Genomic DNA, 17,256 nt, shown 5'->3' with positions numbered 1-17,256 from the left:
AGTTCTAAGTATTATCAGTGTTATTGTTAATAATATTGATTGGAAAGTATGGTTTGTATAATTCTATGTTATTTGTTACATGGGTGTTTATTTTGATGTAGAAATAGTTGTTCATGTCTGGGTCATTATGTGTTTTGTAGTTGATGTCTAAAGGCTTCTGCTTTTTCTTTGTTGGTGCTGGCTGAGGTGTTGTTACGTTCTGGTGTTGGGTATTTTCTTGAAGAGAGTTCATTGGTGAATCTTTTCAGGTGTGACCCAAACTTTCTTGGGTCAGTTTATTCGTTTAATTGGGAGCAGAAATTGTCCCTTTTTTTTTTTCTATCGTTGTATCATAGTTTGTTTTGTTTTTGAATTTCGCGCAAAGCTATAAGGGCCCTAGCGTTTAAGTCCACAGATATACCACTTGACCACTATCTTTTGAAAAATACCTTAGTTATGTTGTACTGGTGCATTATAGAATTAAAATTAAATATTAATTAAAGAGTATGTTTTAATTCCTAGACCCTAGATATAGTGAGTTTTGGTAACCCAGTAAAATATACAGTTATCAGAAGGCTCATTAAATTTCTTGAAACAATAATAGAATTTATATTATAATGGTTTATTAAATAGAAGAAACAATAAAGCTGTGCACCACCTGTAATGAAGTTTAATTGTTAATCACTTTACCGGATGTATTGGTCGGATAAATTGTCCGGAAATAATCCAACTCATGGCATGCGTCAGCTGTGACGTCATGTGCAGTGATGTTAATATTCCCTCCACAAACTTCTGCCAGACCGAAAAGTTCGAAGTAGGGAGTAAACTATTCAAAGTAGAAAGAAAAACAGCAACATTAAAAAAATGGTTGATACTCCAAACATTTAATAACAAGTTGTTGTTTTTTGCATCAGAAATGCTCTTAAAATATGCAAAAATCCTCTTGCTACGAAATAATTAAGAACGCTTACCACTCACATTGTCGTCTGGATAAGTGTTTCCCAAAGTGAGAGCCGCAGCTTGCTTTAGGGGCCATAAAGCTATTTCTGAGGGGGGGAGGCACCAAAAATAGGCCGAAAACAAAGATGCTGAATTAATCTTAATTAGATAGAAATTATGCTTCATATTTAAAAAGAAGATAACCTTACATAAAATTGAGTGTGTATTTAATTGTTCATCAGTCTAGAAATTTAACCAAAACATAATAAATTGCTAATAACCTAATTATAATTAATTAATAATAGAAAAAAGTACTTTATAAATCTCATTAAAGTTCATTAATAATTATTTTATAGAAATTTATAAATCACATATTAAGCCATTTCTATAGGTTGGATGGGGGCCTCAAACGAATTAAGCACAAAGTAACACAATGGGCTATTTGTGCTCTGCCCACCATGGATATCGAAACCCGGTTTCTAGCGGCGTGAGTCCACAGACATACCTATGTGCTGAAAACGCAGAGCATAACTAAATACAGACGTATGCGAATATATACACATTTTTAAATGACCATATTTTTACGTGCAATCTTTTATATATTTATGAAATGTATTTTTATAAAAGGAATAAACTTGAACTTGACTTTGAACATCCGGCCACACAAATGTTGTTTACTGTCAAATCAAAAATAGGTCTTTGTAAAACTTTGCGCGAAAACTCTGAAACAAATAAACAAACAAAACTTATTTAAATAACGAGACTTCAGCCTCCTCTATCATGGTTTATTCGTCTGCTTCAATGACATTCTCTACCATTCCTAAACTATATACGATTACTTATCACAGTTACTATGCCCACTGTTATAAACATTTTTTCTTAACATAATTGAACCAAAATACAGGGTCCCCCTCACAAAGTTATTCATCTACTAATGGTGTTATTTATTAGACTGATAGTTAAATTATTTAAAGAATTGAAAGATAATTTCGGTACAGCGGTAAGAGTACGAATTTGCACCGCTAAAATCAGGCGTTCGATTTCCCTCGGCAAGTTCAGCAGATAGCCCGATAGGGCTTTGCGATAAGAAAACACGCACACGCACAGATAATTTCTCCGAACTATAGTGTAGCGCCCTCAATTTTTAATGTTAAAAGCAACATCACTTACTGGACTAACTGCCTCTTCTACTGTAACCGTTCCAATAGCTTCTAACCCTAACTCAGGAGGAACGTCTCGGTTGTAGAGTCCGTTACCAAGCAGAAAGGTTAATACATCATACGGTATTAGCTCGGGTTCTCTTCCAAGCTGAATTGTCAGTGTGTTTGCGATACTGATACACGTGGGATCTGTGTATAAAGTAAACATGGCACAGTTCAATTTAAGTACTTAATAAAATATTTGCAAAAGAAAAGTACTTTGTAAAAATAAATGTCATACAGATCTTTCCCCTGGTGTTTAAATTTTTATTGAAGGCATGGTTTTAAATATTGTATATTATTTAAATATATAGCAAAATATCAGAAAATGTGTAAATTCGTAAAACATTAGGCCTCATCAGTTGATTGTATTTCTAAACTTTTTTTAAAATAATTCATTTTAAAATATATCAACTGTAAATATATAAGTGACAGTCACTAAGCGATCAATAACCCTTATTTCAAACTTAAAATATCAGTACGTTGTAATATCGTAATTTTGACATTTCAAGTACGAAGGTTAACCTTTGTGGGTAGAAAATATAAATATAAATTTTACATATAAAAATTTATCTTATTGTAAGACACTGTCGTGTTTCATCAACTTAACCAATATAATCTTTGTTCAATTTTAAGTTGCTGGCTTTTAGAAATACTATAATTAATTATAAGTGTTTTAAAACACTAGTAATAGGCTTATTATATTTTAAACATTGGTTTCTTTAACCAGAAGAATGTGTAATGGTAAATCAACCACATAATCTACGCCATATGTTCTACCGACCGCCCCTCGCTAGTACAGCGGTAAGTCTATGGGTTTACAACGCTAAAATCTGGGGTTCGATTCCCCTCAGTGGGCTTAACAGATAGCCCGATGTGGCGTTGCTATTAGAAAACATACACTTTTGCCGACGACGCCTTTTGCTTAATACTAGAGCGCATCACACTGGCTGCGAAAGATAGTTGTGGTTTAATGATGTACAATACAAGCACAGTAGTGACAATATATCTAGTGAACATTTCGAAGAACAGTCATTCCACTTTCAGGGAATTCCTACAGTGAATACAAAATTGCAACCGAGGAAAAAACCAAAAAAACTAGAATGTTGAATATAAATTTTCGCAGCATGATAATCATTTGTAAGGACAATGTTGAGACTCAAAGAGGTAGGGAGGTGTGAAAACCAATGAATACACTTGGATATAAGCCCACCCTAAATAAATGTATTTGTATAGTTAATGAGAAAGAATTAAAACAAGTTTAATTCAAGGAAGTTGACTTATTATTTGAGCTAGGAAGAATTTGTTTAATAGGTGGAATCCATTTAACCAGAAGTTCCAATCACTTTATTCGATTTTGTGTCTAATAGTTTGACAGGAGAACAGAGATGCGGGTAGGTTATGGATAAATATAGATCATTTTCGTGAGAGATCCCGTGTTTCTAGAGATACATGTAGTTTGGAGGTCACTGTGAAGCTACCACGTGTAAATGATCTTTGAACGAGGTGAGATCGGAATGAAGACTTTCGAACGGAAAAAAAAATCATTTTATTCAGAATTTGATTTGTATGTAGAGTTATTTGTATAACAGTACAGCGTAGTATTGTTCTAAGCATCAGTTACATAAGCCAGATGTCATCATAATAAATGTTATGGTGTAAACGTCGGCAATGGATATGGCGAAAATGGTGTGGTTCAAAATGTTAGGACACACCATTCTTTTTAGAAGAATCATAAGAGACCGAACAAAGAGTGTAGTGTTGACAAAATACAGAAATCCTAGTGTAATATTGTCTTGTGACAAAAATAATTGATTGTTATCAGGTTATACCAGTAAAAGAAGGGCTCACAATGTAACAGAGGCCCGGCATAGCCTTGTGGCTAGGGCAATGAAGTCTCAATCTGTTGGTTGTGGGATCGAAGCCTGCCGTTTAACATGTTTGTCCTTTAGGCAGTGTTGGGCATTATAATATGACGGTCAGTTGCATTATTCGCTGGTGAAGTATAGCCCAAGAGTTGATGGTAATCTTACCATTCCAAAATTAGAAACAGCCAGAGTAGGTGGCGCTCGGAGTAGATTTGTGCCAGAATTTAACAAAGAAAGAAAACGATATAAAAACTGTTGTTCTAACAAATGGTGTATAAAATATTATTAAAAATAAACAGGACTTGTATGTGTTATAACACAACCACTGTTGTAAAATATTATCGTATTTACCCCCTGTAACTATAAACATGCTATCATAATATGGAGCTCGGTATGGCCAGGTGGTTAAGGCACTCGACTTGTAATCTGAAGGTCGCGGGTTCGAATTCCCGTCACACCAAACATGCTCGTCCTTTCACCCATGGAGGCGTTATAATGTAACGGTTAATCCCACTATTCATTGGAAGTTGGCGGTGGGTGGTGATGACTAGCTGCCTTCCCTTTAGTCTTACAGTGCTAAATTAGGGGCTGCTAGCGCAGATAGTCCTCATGTAGTTTTGCGCGAAATTGAAACCAAACCAAACTAAACCAAACCAAATCATAATATAGTATGTCAACAGCTCATGAGCTGATTCTTTCTTGTATTATTTAATCCTTAGAATCCATGATCCTTAAAGCTATGGAGTGATTCTGTAACTAGAGATATTAAGCTTGGAATTTTTAACCTGTTATTTTCTCACACAACAAAACAATATTCGTGATATAAACCTGTGGTAATAATTATGAAACTTTATTTTACTTTACATTCCATGTTTTTATTAACTCGTCTAAGGCAAACTTTACCCATAAATAACAGTCTCACCTTCTCCCAACAATTTCAGACTTGACTGATTGAATACATCACTACAGTTGACCAATCCCTCAGGACGAACACTATCAGAAAGCATTATAAGAACATTGTCAAGACTGTCAGTAAATCGAGCTTTGATTGGTCGAGGAGCGTCTGGTGGTTGTGTCGTTGTTAGCTAAAGTATATATAGAAAGAGAGAACAGCTGATGTAAAAAGCAGTGAATGAATGTTCTGATGTTGTGGGATCTTCTAAAAAACCGGACTGAAATAATTAGTTGTCATCTACTCTTATGCGAAAGGACAAATATTACAAACAAAGCTGAGGAAGAAATATTGTAGTCAGACAGAATAACATATTTAGTTAAAGCTATTAGACCAAGAGGTAGATACAGAGATAAACAAGTCATAGAAATACATGTTAAACTTACCACTTCTGTTGTTGTGGGTTTAACTGTTGTTGTCGAAATCGCTGTTGTAGTAAATTCATTTGTTATTGTGGGAACGGCTGTTGTGGTAAATTCATTTGTTGTTGTGGGAACGGCTGTTGTGGTAAATTCATTTGTTGTTGTGGGAACGGCTGTTGTAGTAAATTCATTTGTTGTTGTGGAAACGGCTGTTGTAGTAAATTCATTTGTTGTTGTGGAAACGGCTGTTGTGGTATATGCATTTGTTGTTGTGGAAACGGCTGTTGTGATAAATTCATTTGTTGTTCTGGGAACGGGTGTTGTAGTAAATGCATCTGTTGTTGTGGGAACAGCTGTTGTAGTAAATTCATTTGCCGTTATAGAAATTATTGTTGTAGTACGTTCACTTGTTGATGTTGGAATCTTTGTTGTAGTCTGTTCAACTGATGTCATTGGAACGGTTGTAGTTGTGGGAATCGTTGTAGTGAGTACATTTGTTGTTGAGGGAATAGTTATCCAAGTAGGTTCGGAAGTTGTTCTCTGGGTTTCTACATCTTCCATAGTAACAAATGTACTCGTTTCTACAGTTGTTGGAGCATCTTGTGCAATAACCCTAAATAAAAATAAAAAAATTAAAAACACCCTTAATATAAGATTACCTCACAAAATAATATCAAACTAAAATAATGATACAATAGAACAATTTGGTAATTATCAGAACCAGATGAGTAAAGACTTTAACACATTTCAGTGTTCTCACACGATTTTACTTCCTGATAGGCCTATAAATAACAGTAAGAAAGCTGTACTAAATGTCCAATACAAAGGATGAACACATACTGAATGAAAGGTGTTTTGTAATGAATCAAACATTTATATTAACAAAACCTTTTATATCGTTCTCATTTGTTCCATTAAGAAATAACTTTAAATTACCTGATTATCGGTTGTGTTTAGTCCTAAATCTTAACCAGAGTCGGACAAGACAAGCTCAGCAACAAACATTGAAAGATATTTAAAAAATTACTTACTGTGTAAGTTTCAGTTAATCAATATCCAGGTGGCGAGTTTTATTTGTTTACGTCGTTGATATTTGACGCCAAGAAGCTTTCTACAGCCTCTGAACGAATTGACGAAAATATTTTCAATAAGATGAAGCTATAAAATCAATCGTACAGTGTTTCTGTAAATTACAACTTAATTTCTTAAAGTTCTAAATAAAAGAGGAAACTTACCCGAAGTAACCGAGAGCAGTGCATTCACAGGTCAAGGTTCCTGTGTTTATATCAAGATTGCTTGTAACACAAGTGTCCGTATTCCAGCTCCTGGTGGCGAGGTTGAACAATCCACACTTAACAGATAAATAATACAGTGTTAAATATTTATCGACAACTTGAACACTTCCTCTTATTTGAAGCAGTATTTTGTTATCTCCTTATTAGATGTCTACAACTATTTGCAAGCACTCTGTATGTCTTTCGCTAATACGTTCTAATTTTTATACCAAGAAGGGTTAATGTGTGCTAAAGTACGGTGCATTTCTGCAAAAATCTTCAACGCAATGATCTCACATAACCTATCCAGATATTATCCGGATTCAGATGAAAACTGCAAAATGTATGAACGTGCAAATCTTAGAATATTAACACTGCTTTACATTACATGGTTTAATTATTAGCCATTAGAACACGTCATCTATAGCTCCGAATTAAACTGTTATTTATTACTACTCAATGTAATAAGATTAACCCTATATCTGCCAAGTTATTAAATAGATTTCTGTATGCACATCTTTCGTGATTCTTGCCTCTCCTCAGTGGCTCAGCGATATTTCTGTGGATTTATAACGTTAAAATCGTGTTTCGATAGACAAAGTAGGCGCAGCACATATAGTCCACTGTGTAGGTTTGAAGCTTAAGTGCAAATAAACTCTTGATTGTCTTAAGCGATACAGTTGTGATGGGTAAAATGCAGATAAATAACCTCGTGTATAACATTCTAGTATTCAAACCATTATAGCCTTCATTAACGTAAACGTTTAATCATTTTCATCATTTATTTATACCATTTCAACGGTCACCCACTGGTACAGCGGTAAGTCTACGGATTTACAACGCTAAAATCAGGGGTTCGATTCCCCTCGGTGGACTAAGCAGGTAGCCCGATGTGGCTTTGCTATAAGAAAACACACACACACGCCCTTTCAATGGCTATTAAGTGTTAGACTTTGCACGATTTGTGATTGTTTACTAACATGTGTATTTTTTTGTACTTAGAGTGTGGTAGAGGAGAGACCATAATGTATAAAGTTGTTTATATTTTTATTATCTTCTAAATCTCCACTTGGTAAATATTTTTTATGCAGAGGGAGCTGATAGTCATAGGAGCTCTGTATTAGAATAAGTGACAGCATCTTTAAGCAACTTGCAGATTAATAGCTATTACGCATGTATTTAGGTGTTGATCATTCCATGAGAATATAAATGATCAGTTGCATGTTGACTCTGCTACGCAGGCACTTAAATTAATCATTCTATGAAAATATAGCTGATTTTCTGATGCATGTTGACTTTTAAAGCAGATAGGGTACATAAATTAACTTGATAATTTTCAAAGGTAAGATTTAAGTGTAAACAAAGTCAAGGAAGTTGTAGGCATGACCACGTGACAGTTCTTCCCAAAAATTATCAAATATGCAATTCAAAGAAGTTTCAACTATCCTTGATTGCTCGTTGTTAGTGTCTGCTGTATATTTTGCAATGATAAGTCTTCGTTATTGGAGTCCTCTTTGAAAATACCAATCGTTTCTCAATTCCACATATGGTTATTGTCGTGTTCAATGAAATAAAATTAGAGTTCAACATATTAAGAAATTAACAGATGTATTTATCCCAGCAAACATGTAACAGAACCATTCTATGATATTAGCTGCCAAATAATAACAAGAGACTTCGAATATGTCTATTAGGCAGAATTAATAAAAAAGTAGACAAGAGCTATCTTGTTATTGAAGCAGACATTCTTAGCTGTTGTGATAGCTGGATTGAGCAACTAGTTTTTATACAGGATTAAATGCGATATCTTAAAAGAATTTTGAATATGTATATCAGCAAGTTGCCTAATAAACCACGGCTGAATAAATTCGTAGTGAAACGGCGTGAATCATAACCAGCTTTTAGCATTATTTGACTTGTTTTGATAGTGTATTACTATCAATAATTTGTCGCCTTTGGAAAGGGTGTAAATATATCATAAAAACGTGTTCAGATCAAGAATTTAAATTGTACAAAACTTACAATTAATGGCATTGGAAAGCAAAAGAATAATGATCACTTTGGGACACCAGAACCATCCAGCAAAATCCTGCAACAAGTCATATTCTAGCTGTGGTAAGCAATTTGCAGCGTCTTGTAACAGGTAAAAGACCATGAATATACAAAGACCAGTGGCATAAAACAGCCCTCGTGCCCCATACAACAGCAAATAATATAATCAAGAAGACTCTCGATCAGGAAAATGACACAAGTCACATGTAAGTAAGTTGCTTCAACGACATATTCTTTGAACTGTTACATATGTCAACCGGCTGGAAAATGGATTAAATATTCAGACTACTCTGCACGAAAAAATGCCATTTAAGTAAATTATAGATTTCTGCAAAGTCTGACTTTTAAATGGATTACATAATAGCTTGTCATGATACAAGGCCGTCAGATATGGAAAGAGTGGACAAAGTGACAAAGACTGTAACCACTCTTTTTTTTGTTGTTATTGTTTTTAATATAACTTTATACTCCCATAAGTGAAGTGTATTACATCCTAATATAACGTGTGATTAAAGATAATAATAATTTAAAAGCTAATTTGGCACTTGAACTAAATTCTCGCACATTCGTCTATGCAAAAACAGTTTAAAGGATCTCCAAAATATATATGTATATTATGACCCCAATATAAATTCGTTTATATTGAATTTTCAGAAGTTATAAATAACACGCGAGCTTAAACAATATCAATGGTGAAGCTAGATTAACTCACAATTAAACATATTGAAACATATTTTAAAATATTGTAATCAACAGTTATATTAGTGATTAAAGTTTAATTTGTGATGTTTGGCAGTAAGGATGGCTTAAGACCATAACACAAAGTATAATTTATATGATTGATCAAATATACAAATTATATATATATATAAGTAGGTTTGATGAACTCATCGATTAAATACATTTACTTTTAACGGTGTTTTCACTTATAATCCATTTAAATTCATGTGAAAATAAAAATATGAAACATATACCCACAAACGCATACAAACATATACATATATTTCATGAGTACTTCGAAAACGTGAAGTTATTCAAGACATTTGTTTCCCCGAAAGGGAACCGAAGATCACCTATAGAGGTAATCTGTTTTAACCGCTTTAACTATCATACAGTAGATTGTTGTCTCTCTGTCAGTCAGTCAGTAGACACTAAAATGACGTTACATAAAGGTCCTTTAACGTTGCAGTTAGTACTCTAAAACGTGAGCCTACCACTCTGTAGACGACAACTCAACATGACATATGAACTTCAAAAAGAAGAAACAGAAATATTTGTTGCTTCTAAATTGGATTTTATTCACTTATGAAACAGAACACTAGTACGTCTAGTATATATACATAAATTAAACATATAATTAACAGAAAAAAACTTTACCAACTGTGAAACTAATTTATTATGTTATATTATTCGCTATGAATTTAATACAAGTTATTGCATATATAGAAAGATATATATATACAATTAAATACGTCATTCGTTCTTTATATCTATTATACAAAGACGTTTTTTTCTTTGTAATTAAAGAAAAATTATACTCTATGTTCTACTTACCAGGATTTTGAAACCCGGTTTTTAGAGTTGTAAGTCCAAAAACTACTACTGTGCTACTGAAGAGCATATAAAGAAGGAAAATCATCTGTCTGTTACGTCAATATTTAGACTGTTATACTACGTAGTTAAGGCACCCTACTCGTATTCCAAGGGTCGCGGGTTCGAATCCCCGTCACACCAAACATGCTCGTCTTTTCAGCTGTGGGGGCGTAATAATGTGACGGTCAACGGTTAATCCCACTATTCATTGGTAAAAGAGCGGTCCAAGAATTGGCGGTGAGTGGTGATGACTAGCTGCCTTCCCTCAAGTCTTACACTGCTAATTTAGGGACAGCTAGCGCAAATAGCCCTCGTGTAGCTTTTCGCGAAATTCGAAAACAAACAAATCGTTACGGCACCGATCGCCACGCAACTAACAAGAAACAACGGCTTTTTCTGCCACAGCAAGTAAATCTTTTTAACAATTCTTCCAATCATATATATATATATATATATATGTGTGTGTGTTTATATATGGCACAGGATGCGCTACTTTGGCCATATAATTAATTTTGAACGAAAGTTGCTCTAGGGAAAAATGAATCGTTTCCTGTCATATGATGGACCATTCAGTTTGTTTATAATATCATTCGTAAGGAGTTATGATAATAGTAAGTTAGTTTTCAGATAATTTTCAAGGGTTACAAGTTTACCTGACAAGCCTAAAATAGGTATGGTTTGGTTTGAATTTCGCGCAAAGCTGCACGAGGGATAGGTGCGCTAGCTGTCCCTAATTTAACACTGTAAGACTAGATGGAAAGCAGCTAGTCATCACCACCCACCGCCAACTTATGGGCTACTCTTTTATCAACGAATAATAGGATTGGCCGTCACATTATAACGTCCCCACGGCTAAACGGGCGAGCATGTTTGGTGTGATTGAGATTCGAACCAGCGACACTCGGATAATGAGTCATCTAAAATAGAGTTAATGGATTAAACATGTTGCTAGAAATTTAACTGATTAGTAAATATATGAAATACAAAAAGGATCTCATATGATCGTTATTTCATAAGAAATGTATCATGGGTGTTAACAGAGAGCCTAGAAAACACTTACCTGCAAAACTTGTCCACTTCGAATTTCTACCTTCTCAACTTGCACTGTTACAGTTAATGGAAATAAAAGATCTTCTACAATCATCTGTTCACCAGTTCTAGGATTAAAGAACTGAACTTGCAACAGGGGGCTAAGAAGACTACTCCCACCAATCACAATCGCTGTCGCCAAAGCGACCTCTGCCGAACCAATGCACGCACCGTAACAAACGTCAGAGTCGCATGACCACATCCGGTAAGTGTTCACAATGTCCTTCCTAAGAAGCATCTAATTTACAATAACACGTGCAGGAACCGAATTAGAAAAATAAGTGGAAAGTATTTTGTCCAATGTACCTGTCACAAATTGTGAACTAATTTATTACTAATAATAATACATAATTCATTACGGTACATTATCACCTTATTAAAGGTTACAAATTTTATCACAAATTTTGTGTTCTGCTTAAAATGTATAAATTACACACACAAAATATTATCAGATATCTTTATGTTATCTAGATGTTACCCTACAAAATATTTAGGCAGTTCTAGGGAAGAGCATTGTTTAAAATTATTCCACAAAATATTGAGGCTTTTCTCAGATAAGAGCATTGTTTAGGTATTAACTAACAAAATATTTAGGCAGTTCTAGGGAAGAGCATTGTTTAAAATTATTCCACAAAATATTGAGGCTTTTCTCAGATAAGAGCATTGTTTAGGTATTAACTAACAAAATATTTAGGCAGTTCTTGGAAAGAGCATTATTTAAAATTATTCCACATAAAATACCGAATATTTAATACTTATTTTAATTCTGTCTTACTAACCTCGCTAGTTTATAATAAACAAAAATACCTTATTCATAAATGCTTACCCTCTGATCAGTCGGACCTTTATCCAAGTGCGCTAAGGTCAGATTTTGTCCAGCAATATAGTCAAACTCCAGTTTCTCACTACGGAGAGCAGCAAGATTGGTCCAGATGATAGCTGGATCTTCTCCAACAACAAGATGTTGACACATCCCACTCAAGTACGTATTTATAGAATTGAACAGGTTTTCTACAGTTGATGGACTAGGGTCAGCCGAGGTTATCATAGCGTCCATTCCCAGCATGACGCTGACCTTTGACATACAGATAAAAATGAATATTTTGTTGTTGTTTGATGAGTTAAATTATACTAATAAATAAATAATTAATATATATCAGTAAGGAGAACAAGGAAAGTAACAGAGTGTGATCTAGTAAATTAAGACAAGTAGGAGAAAATATTTTGTCACTGTTGTCCTTCATGTTTGATAATAATAAATTAGCTTCTTATAACACGTAACTTTAATGCCATCAGAAACAGTTTGTCCAAGATTATATTGAGCAATGTGAGCTGATTTTAGTTCTTTGTTAACAGCTCGATTTTACAATGACGTTATTTAAAAGTGAAATAAGTCCTGAGGTTAGATAATTCAACTCGATATCAATCCTTACTCATCCGAGGATGTGTTGTATTGGGAGAATTAATTAGAAATATATTCTTTTGAAAGAGTGATATTTATCAGAGTCAAATTGCAATTCTCAACATTAACGGCACTTTATGTGCACAAGAATACTAATTTGAAGTACTGGCTACAGGGAAGAAAACAGCCAGTAGCATTCGCCTCAACAAATGTTTTATTTGATTCTTTGAAATTATAACGCGACTACAGCTGAAAGTATGGAATGTATTCAGCGAAATTACTTCTCGAACTACAAACCTTACTATACGCAGCCCGAAAACACACTAGCTTCCAGGTCTTACAATACAATTAGTTTTGAAAACGAGTCTTAACTTATTGTAAGGTTTCGTCTTTTCCAACTTTTAAATTATGCTAGACCGCATCTAATTATCAATGACACAAACATACAAATAAGCTGTAATATTTAAATAAGAAGATAAACACGGTGAAAAGTAAATAAACAGAGAACATGACAATATTTAAATAAAGAAACAGGCGAGAAAGTATTAAATAAACAGAGAAACAAGAAATACGTAAAGAAACAGACAGACAAGACAGTATGCAGATAAAGAGACAGGGAAGACAATACGTAGATAAATGGACAGGCACGATAATATGTAGTTAAACAAACACGAACGACAGTATGTAAATAAACAGACAGGCAAGAAAATATGTAGTTCAACAGAGAGGAACAACAATATGTAAATAAATAGATGGAAATAACAGTATCTAAATAAACAGACTGAGAAAGCCATATGAAAATAGGTAGGTGGGACAACTGTAGGTTAAATTACAAACACATTCAACTGCTATATAATGAAACTTTTGTTTCGTAATAAGCAAGTGTTTGCTTTTCTGTGTTATGTTGTAAAGAAACCAAAGTTCTGAATAACACATATATTCTGTACTACGTATGATACTATGAAGACATATTGAATCACACCGAAAAAATGTCTTTATTGGAGTTTAGCTGGCCCGGCATGGCCAGGTGGGTTAAGGTGTTCGACTCGTAACCTGAGGGTCGCGGGTTCGAATCCCAGTCGCACCAAACATGCTAGCCCTTTCAGCCGTGGGGGCGTTATAAAGTTAAGGTCATTCAAACTATTCGTTGATAAAAGAGTAGCCCAAGAGTTGGCAGTGGGTGGTGATGACTAGTTGCCTTCCCTCTAGTCTTACACAGCTAAATTAGGGACGGATAGCGCAGGTAGCCCGCGTGTAGCTTTGCGCGAAATTCAAAAACAAACAAACAAACAAACAAGCTTACCTGTGCTGGATCCATTGGTAGCACATGCAACTCAGTTTGACGTTTCCCTCGTAAGAGACTTTCCTTGGAAGAGAGGAGTCTTCTCATTGGTGTATCTGTATATAAGGTTGTTTGTAAAGAAATTATTTTAAAGGGACATTTTGTTTATGGGAAAGCATTAAATTATATGAAGTGTTATTAAACGATTATTGTAATATTGTTAATCTGTTGTGTGGGTCATACTCATTAAACAATATTGTATGAATATGCATGTATGCCTTATTAGACGTAACTTTATTGAGAGTTTTAAATGAGAATAAATGGTATCTAATTCACGTGCTGGCCCACATCCTGTGCGTCCTAGTAGCGTAGCACGTGGGATATACGTGGTCAGACTTTATATGTTAATCAATAAGTATGTATATCCATTATCTAATTACACAGAGTATCTTAATCTGCTGTACTAGATTATTACTGTGTGAGCTTATTCCTACACTGGATTATCCTTAAATAGGTCTATTTATACACTAAGTTATCCTTAAGCGAGTCTGTTACTATAGTAGGTTATCCCTAAGTGTGTCTATTTATACACTAGGTTATCCTTAAGTGAGTCTGTTACTATAGCAGGTTATCCCTAAGTGTGTCTATTTATACACTAGGTTATCCTTAAGTGAGTCTGTTACTATAGTAGGTTATCTCTATGCAAATTTATTCTTAACATTTATGAATGCTTCACTAGTGCATTTTGCAAGCCTACATACATGTGAAAATACGTAAATAAATTTTAAAAATATTTGACACATACCAATTTTAATTTTAATAAGTACCTATATATATACATACACACACAGAGAGAAATGTAGATTAATATTTTTTAACGAAGTTTAAATGCATCAAAGAATGAGTAAATTACAATGTCCTCAATTGTCCTAAGTTATTATTATTCATTACTGACATTTAATGTGACCACTGCAAAGGTTTCTAGTTGCTTTCAGTTCATCAGAAAAAATATAGTGGTTGTTGCTTAAACCTTTTCTCTGAATAGTTACTGAATTTTAATATTATGAAAATTATCCATATAAGTAAACCTAATATTCAAATGTAAAAAATCGGTATATTCTTCATGTTTTGAGCTGTATCGCCATCTAGTGAAAGTTTTAAATATAAATTTAAATGTGTCAGTTGTCAGAGTTCTGTGTACGTACTACAGTGGAGCGCCATTAAGTCGCGGACCAGTAAACCGCGAAATCGCTTAAGCCGCTGTAGCAAGTCTTGTGAGCGATGTGAGCGAGGATTATCGCGGCTCACCGCTAACTTAAAAACGTGTAAAAACGCGGCTTACGAATTTAATCCTGGCTTTATAACTTCAAGGGGATATTTAAAAAGGATTTGCTTTAATTTGGGAAATAAATAAAATATATTACAATAGAAATCGACCGTTAATCTACCTTATCTGCTCTCTATGTCAGCTTTATGGAGGCCGCCATTGTTACCGAATCACACCTCTCCATACATTAAAGTTAATCCGCGGTAAATCCGTGAAAAAGGTGATCAATAATTAAAGTATTATTTTTAATTCGATAATCCGATATAATAATCACGCAATGGCCCGGATGAGGCTCCTCGGCGGAGCTGTTGGCGACTTCGGCTTTTCAGTCACAAAGGTTTAAGCCGCTGACCACTTAAGCCGCGGTTATGCAGGTTGACCCCCCAAATACCGCAACTTAACGGCACTCCACTGTAATGCATAGAACATGTAAGTTTAATCAGTTTATTATAGTGGTAATAAACTCTTTCCTTCTGAAACTAAAAGTAATTAGATATATAAAAAGAACCAAGACTTATGTTTGTGTATAAGAAATACTATAAAAATACATTACGCCATTTTAATTGAGTACTCTGCTTTATATACTATACCACCTAAATGCACTGATTGTTTAAATATTAAATGTTACCTGATTTTTCTAATCCAAACGTTGAATGCAACCTGATAAGATTATTACAGAATTAACAGAGATACATAACACTTTTGTTACGACACTTCTCTCCATGATTCATCATGTCCCTTGTCTTGTCATTGTGATTTTTATTAGGAAGAAGGTCCGTTTTTCAGTGATGACGAGAAAACCCACTTGTAGATAAAAATATATATATGTAAAAATATATATAGAGAAAGCTCTATGTAGAGGAGTGAACAACGTTTCGGCCTTGTTCGGTCATCGTCAGGTTCACAAAGAAAGAGGTAACTGACCAATAGCTGACCACATGTTTGAAGGGGGTTGTGTAACTGAGTTTGTGAATGTAGAGGGCGTGCTTCGATATTTGATTTGCAGTGTTCGAAAACGTCTGTTTTTGTTTGTCTGAAATTAAGCACAAAGCTACACAATGGACTGTATGTGCTCTGCCCATCATGGGTATCGAAACATACCGCTGTACCACTGGAGAGCTTAGGAAGAAGAAAACGAAGTAAATAACAATTAATGTACACCCTAAATCGTTGCGCAAAAGTAACTGCGGGAGACTTGTCAGTGATTGATAAATATTCTGAAACCTAGATACTAAAACTTACAGTTCGATGACGTCGATTCACTTTGAGGGTATAGTAAAGAGAACATCAGGTCCGCTAGGATTCGTTTAGTGACGTCACGAAGAGAGGTAGGTTGGATCGTCATTTGAACGACTGCCATGAGACTGAGAACATCATTGGTCAAAACAGCACTTGTAGACTTCACCCCCAGTCTTTAAGAAAAGGCCAACATTATACATCATAATTTATATTATAGTAAGTTACTGTTTCGTTTTTTTAACCACTAACAAACTAACCCGGTAACAAAATAAATAGTTTGGAAAGATGGCACTCAACTATAGTGTTCATTTTAAAATCTTAAACATCATTAATTCAAGTTTCTCAGTAACAAATAATTACAAACAAGAACGTAAAGTGTTATAAAAACATACTTACATGCTGAGATAATTTTCAATCATTCTGTCTAGAACATCTTGAAACAAAACCTGGGATGAATTTCCTAAATCTCCGTACTGGTCATTGCCCAGTGTCAGAGCAACTGCCGTAGCAATAGATAAGGCTCGGGTTTGGTCACCTGTCATTTTAAATCATACTAAACATATCTGTACCGTCTAACATCTTAAATACCAAACATCTGTATATCATCTAGCATCTTAAGTACTAACGTCTAAATGTTAAACATAAAGTGGCATTATCTAACACTAAATATAAAGTGCACTATCTAACACCAAAACACTA

At 34.4% G+C, this 17,256-nt stretch overlaps 1 protein-coding gene across 1 annotated transcript in view; it reads right to left on the bottom strand.

The window, feature by feature from the left end:
* LOC143237318 (uncharacterized) overlaps positions 1-17,256 on the bottom strand; it is a 54,960-nt gene that overhangs the window by 29,667 nt on the left and 8,037 nt on the right. The window contains exons 8-17 of the mRNA XM_076476431.1: positions 16,954-17,092; positions 16,561-16,730; positions 14,013-14,107; positions 12,134-12,382; positions 11,279-11,545; positions 6,535-6,650; positions 5,324-5,912; positions 4,908-5,070; positions 2,089-2,267; positions 670-805 (exon numbers count right to left, since the gene is read on the bottom strand). Of these exons, the coding sequence (XP_076332546.1) occupies positions 670-805; positions 2,089-2,267; positions 4,908-5,070; positions 5,324-5,912; positions 6,535-6,650; positions 11,279-11,545; positions 12,134-12,382; positions 14,013-14,107; positions 16,561-16,730; positions 16,954-17,092 (2,103 nt within the window). The remainder of the gene's footprint in view (positions 1-669; positions 806-2,088; positions 2,268-4,907; positions 5,071-5,323; positions 5,913-6,534; positions 6,651-11,278; positions 11,546-12,133; positions 12,383-14,012; positions 14,108-16,560; positions 16,731-16,953; positions 17,093-17,256) is intronic.

This window comes from Tachypleus tridentatus, chromosome 13, assembly GCF_004210375.1.
Source record: "Tachypleus tridentatus isolate NWPU-2018 chromosome 13, ASM421037v1, whole genome shotgun sequence".
Taxonomy (NCBI): Eukaryota; Metazoa; Arthropoda; class Merostomata; order Xiphosura; family Limulidae; genus Tachypleus; species Tachypleus tridentatus.
Note: the sequence above shows the minus strand (reverse complement) of the source record. Positions and strands in the feature narration are given on the sequence as shown.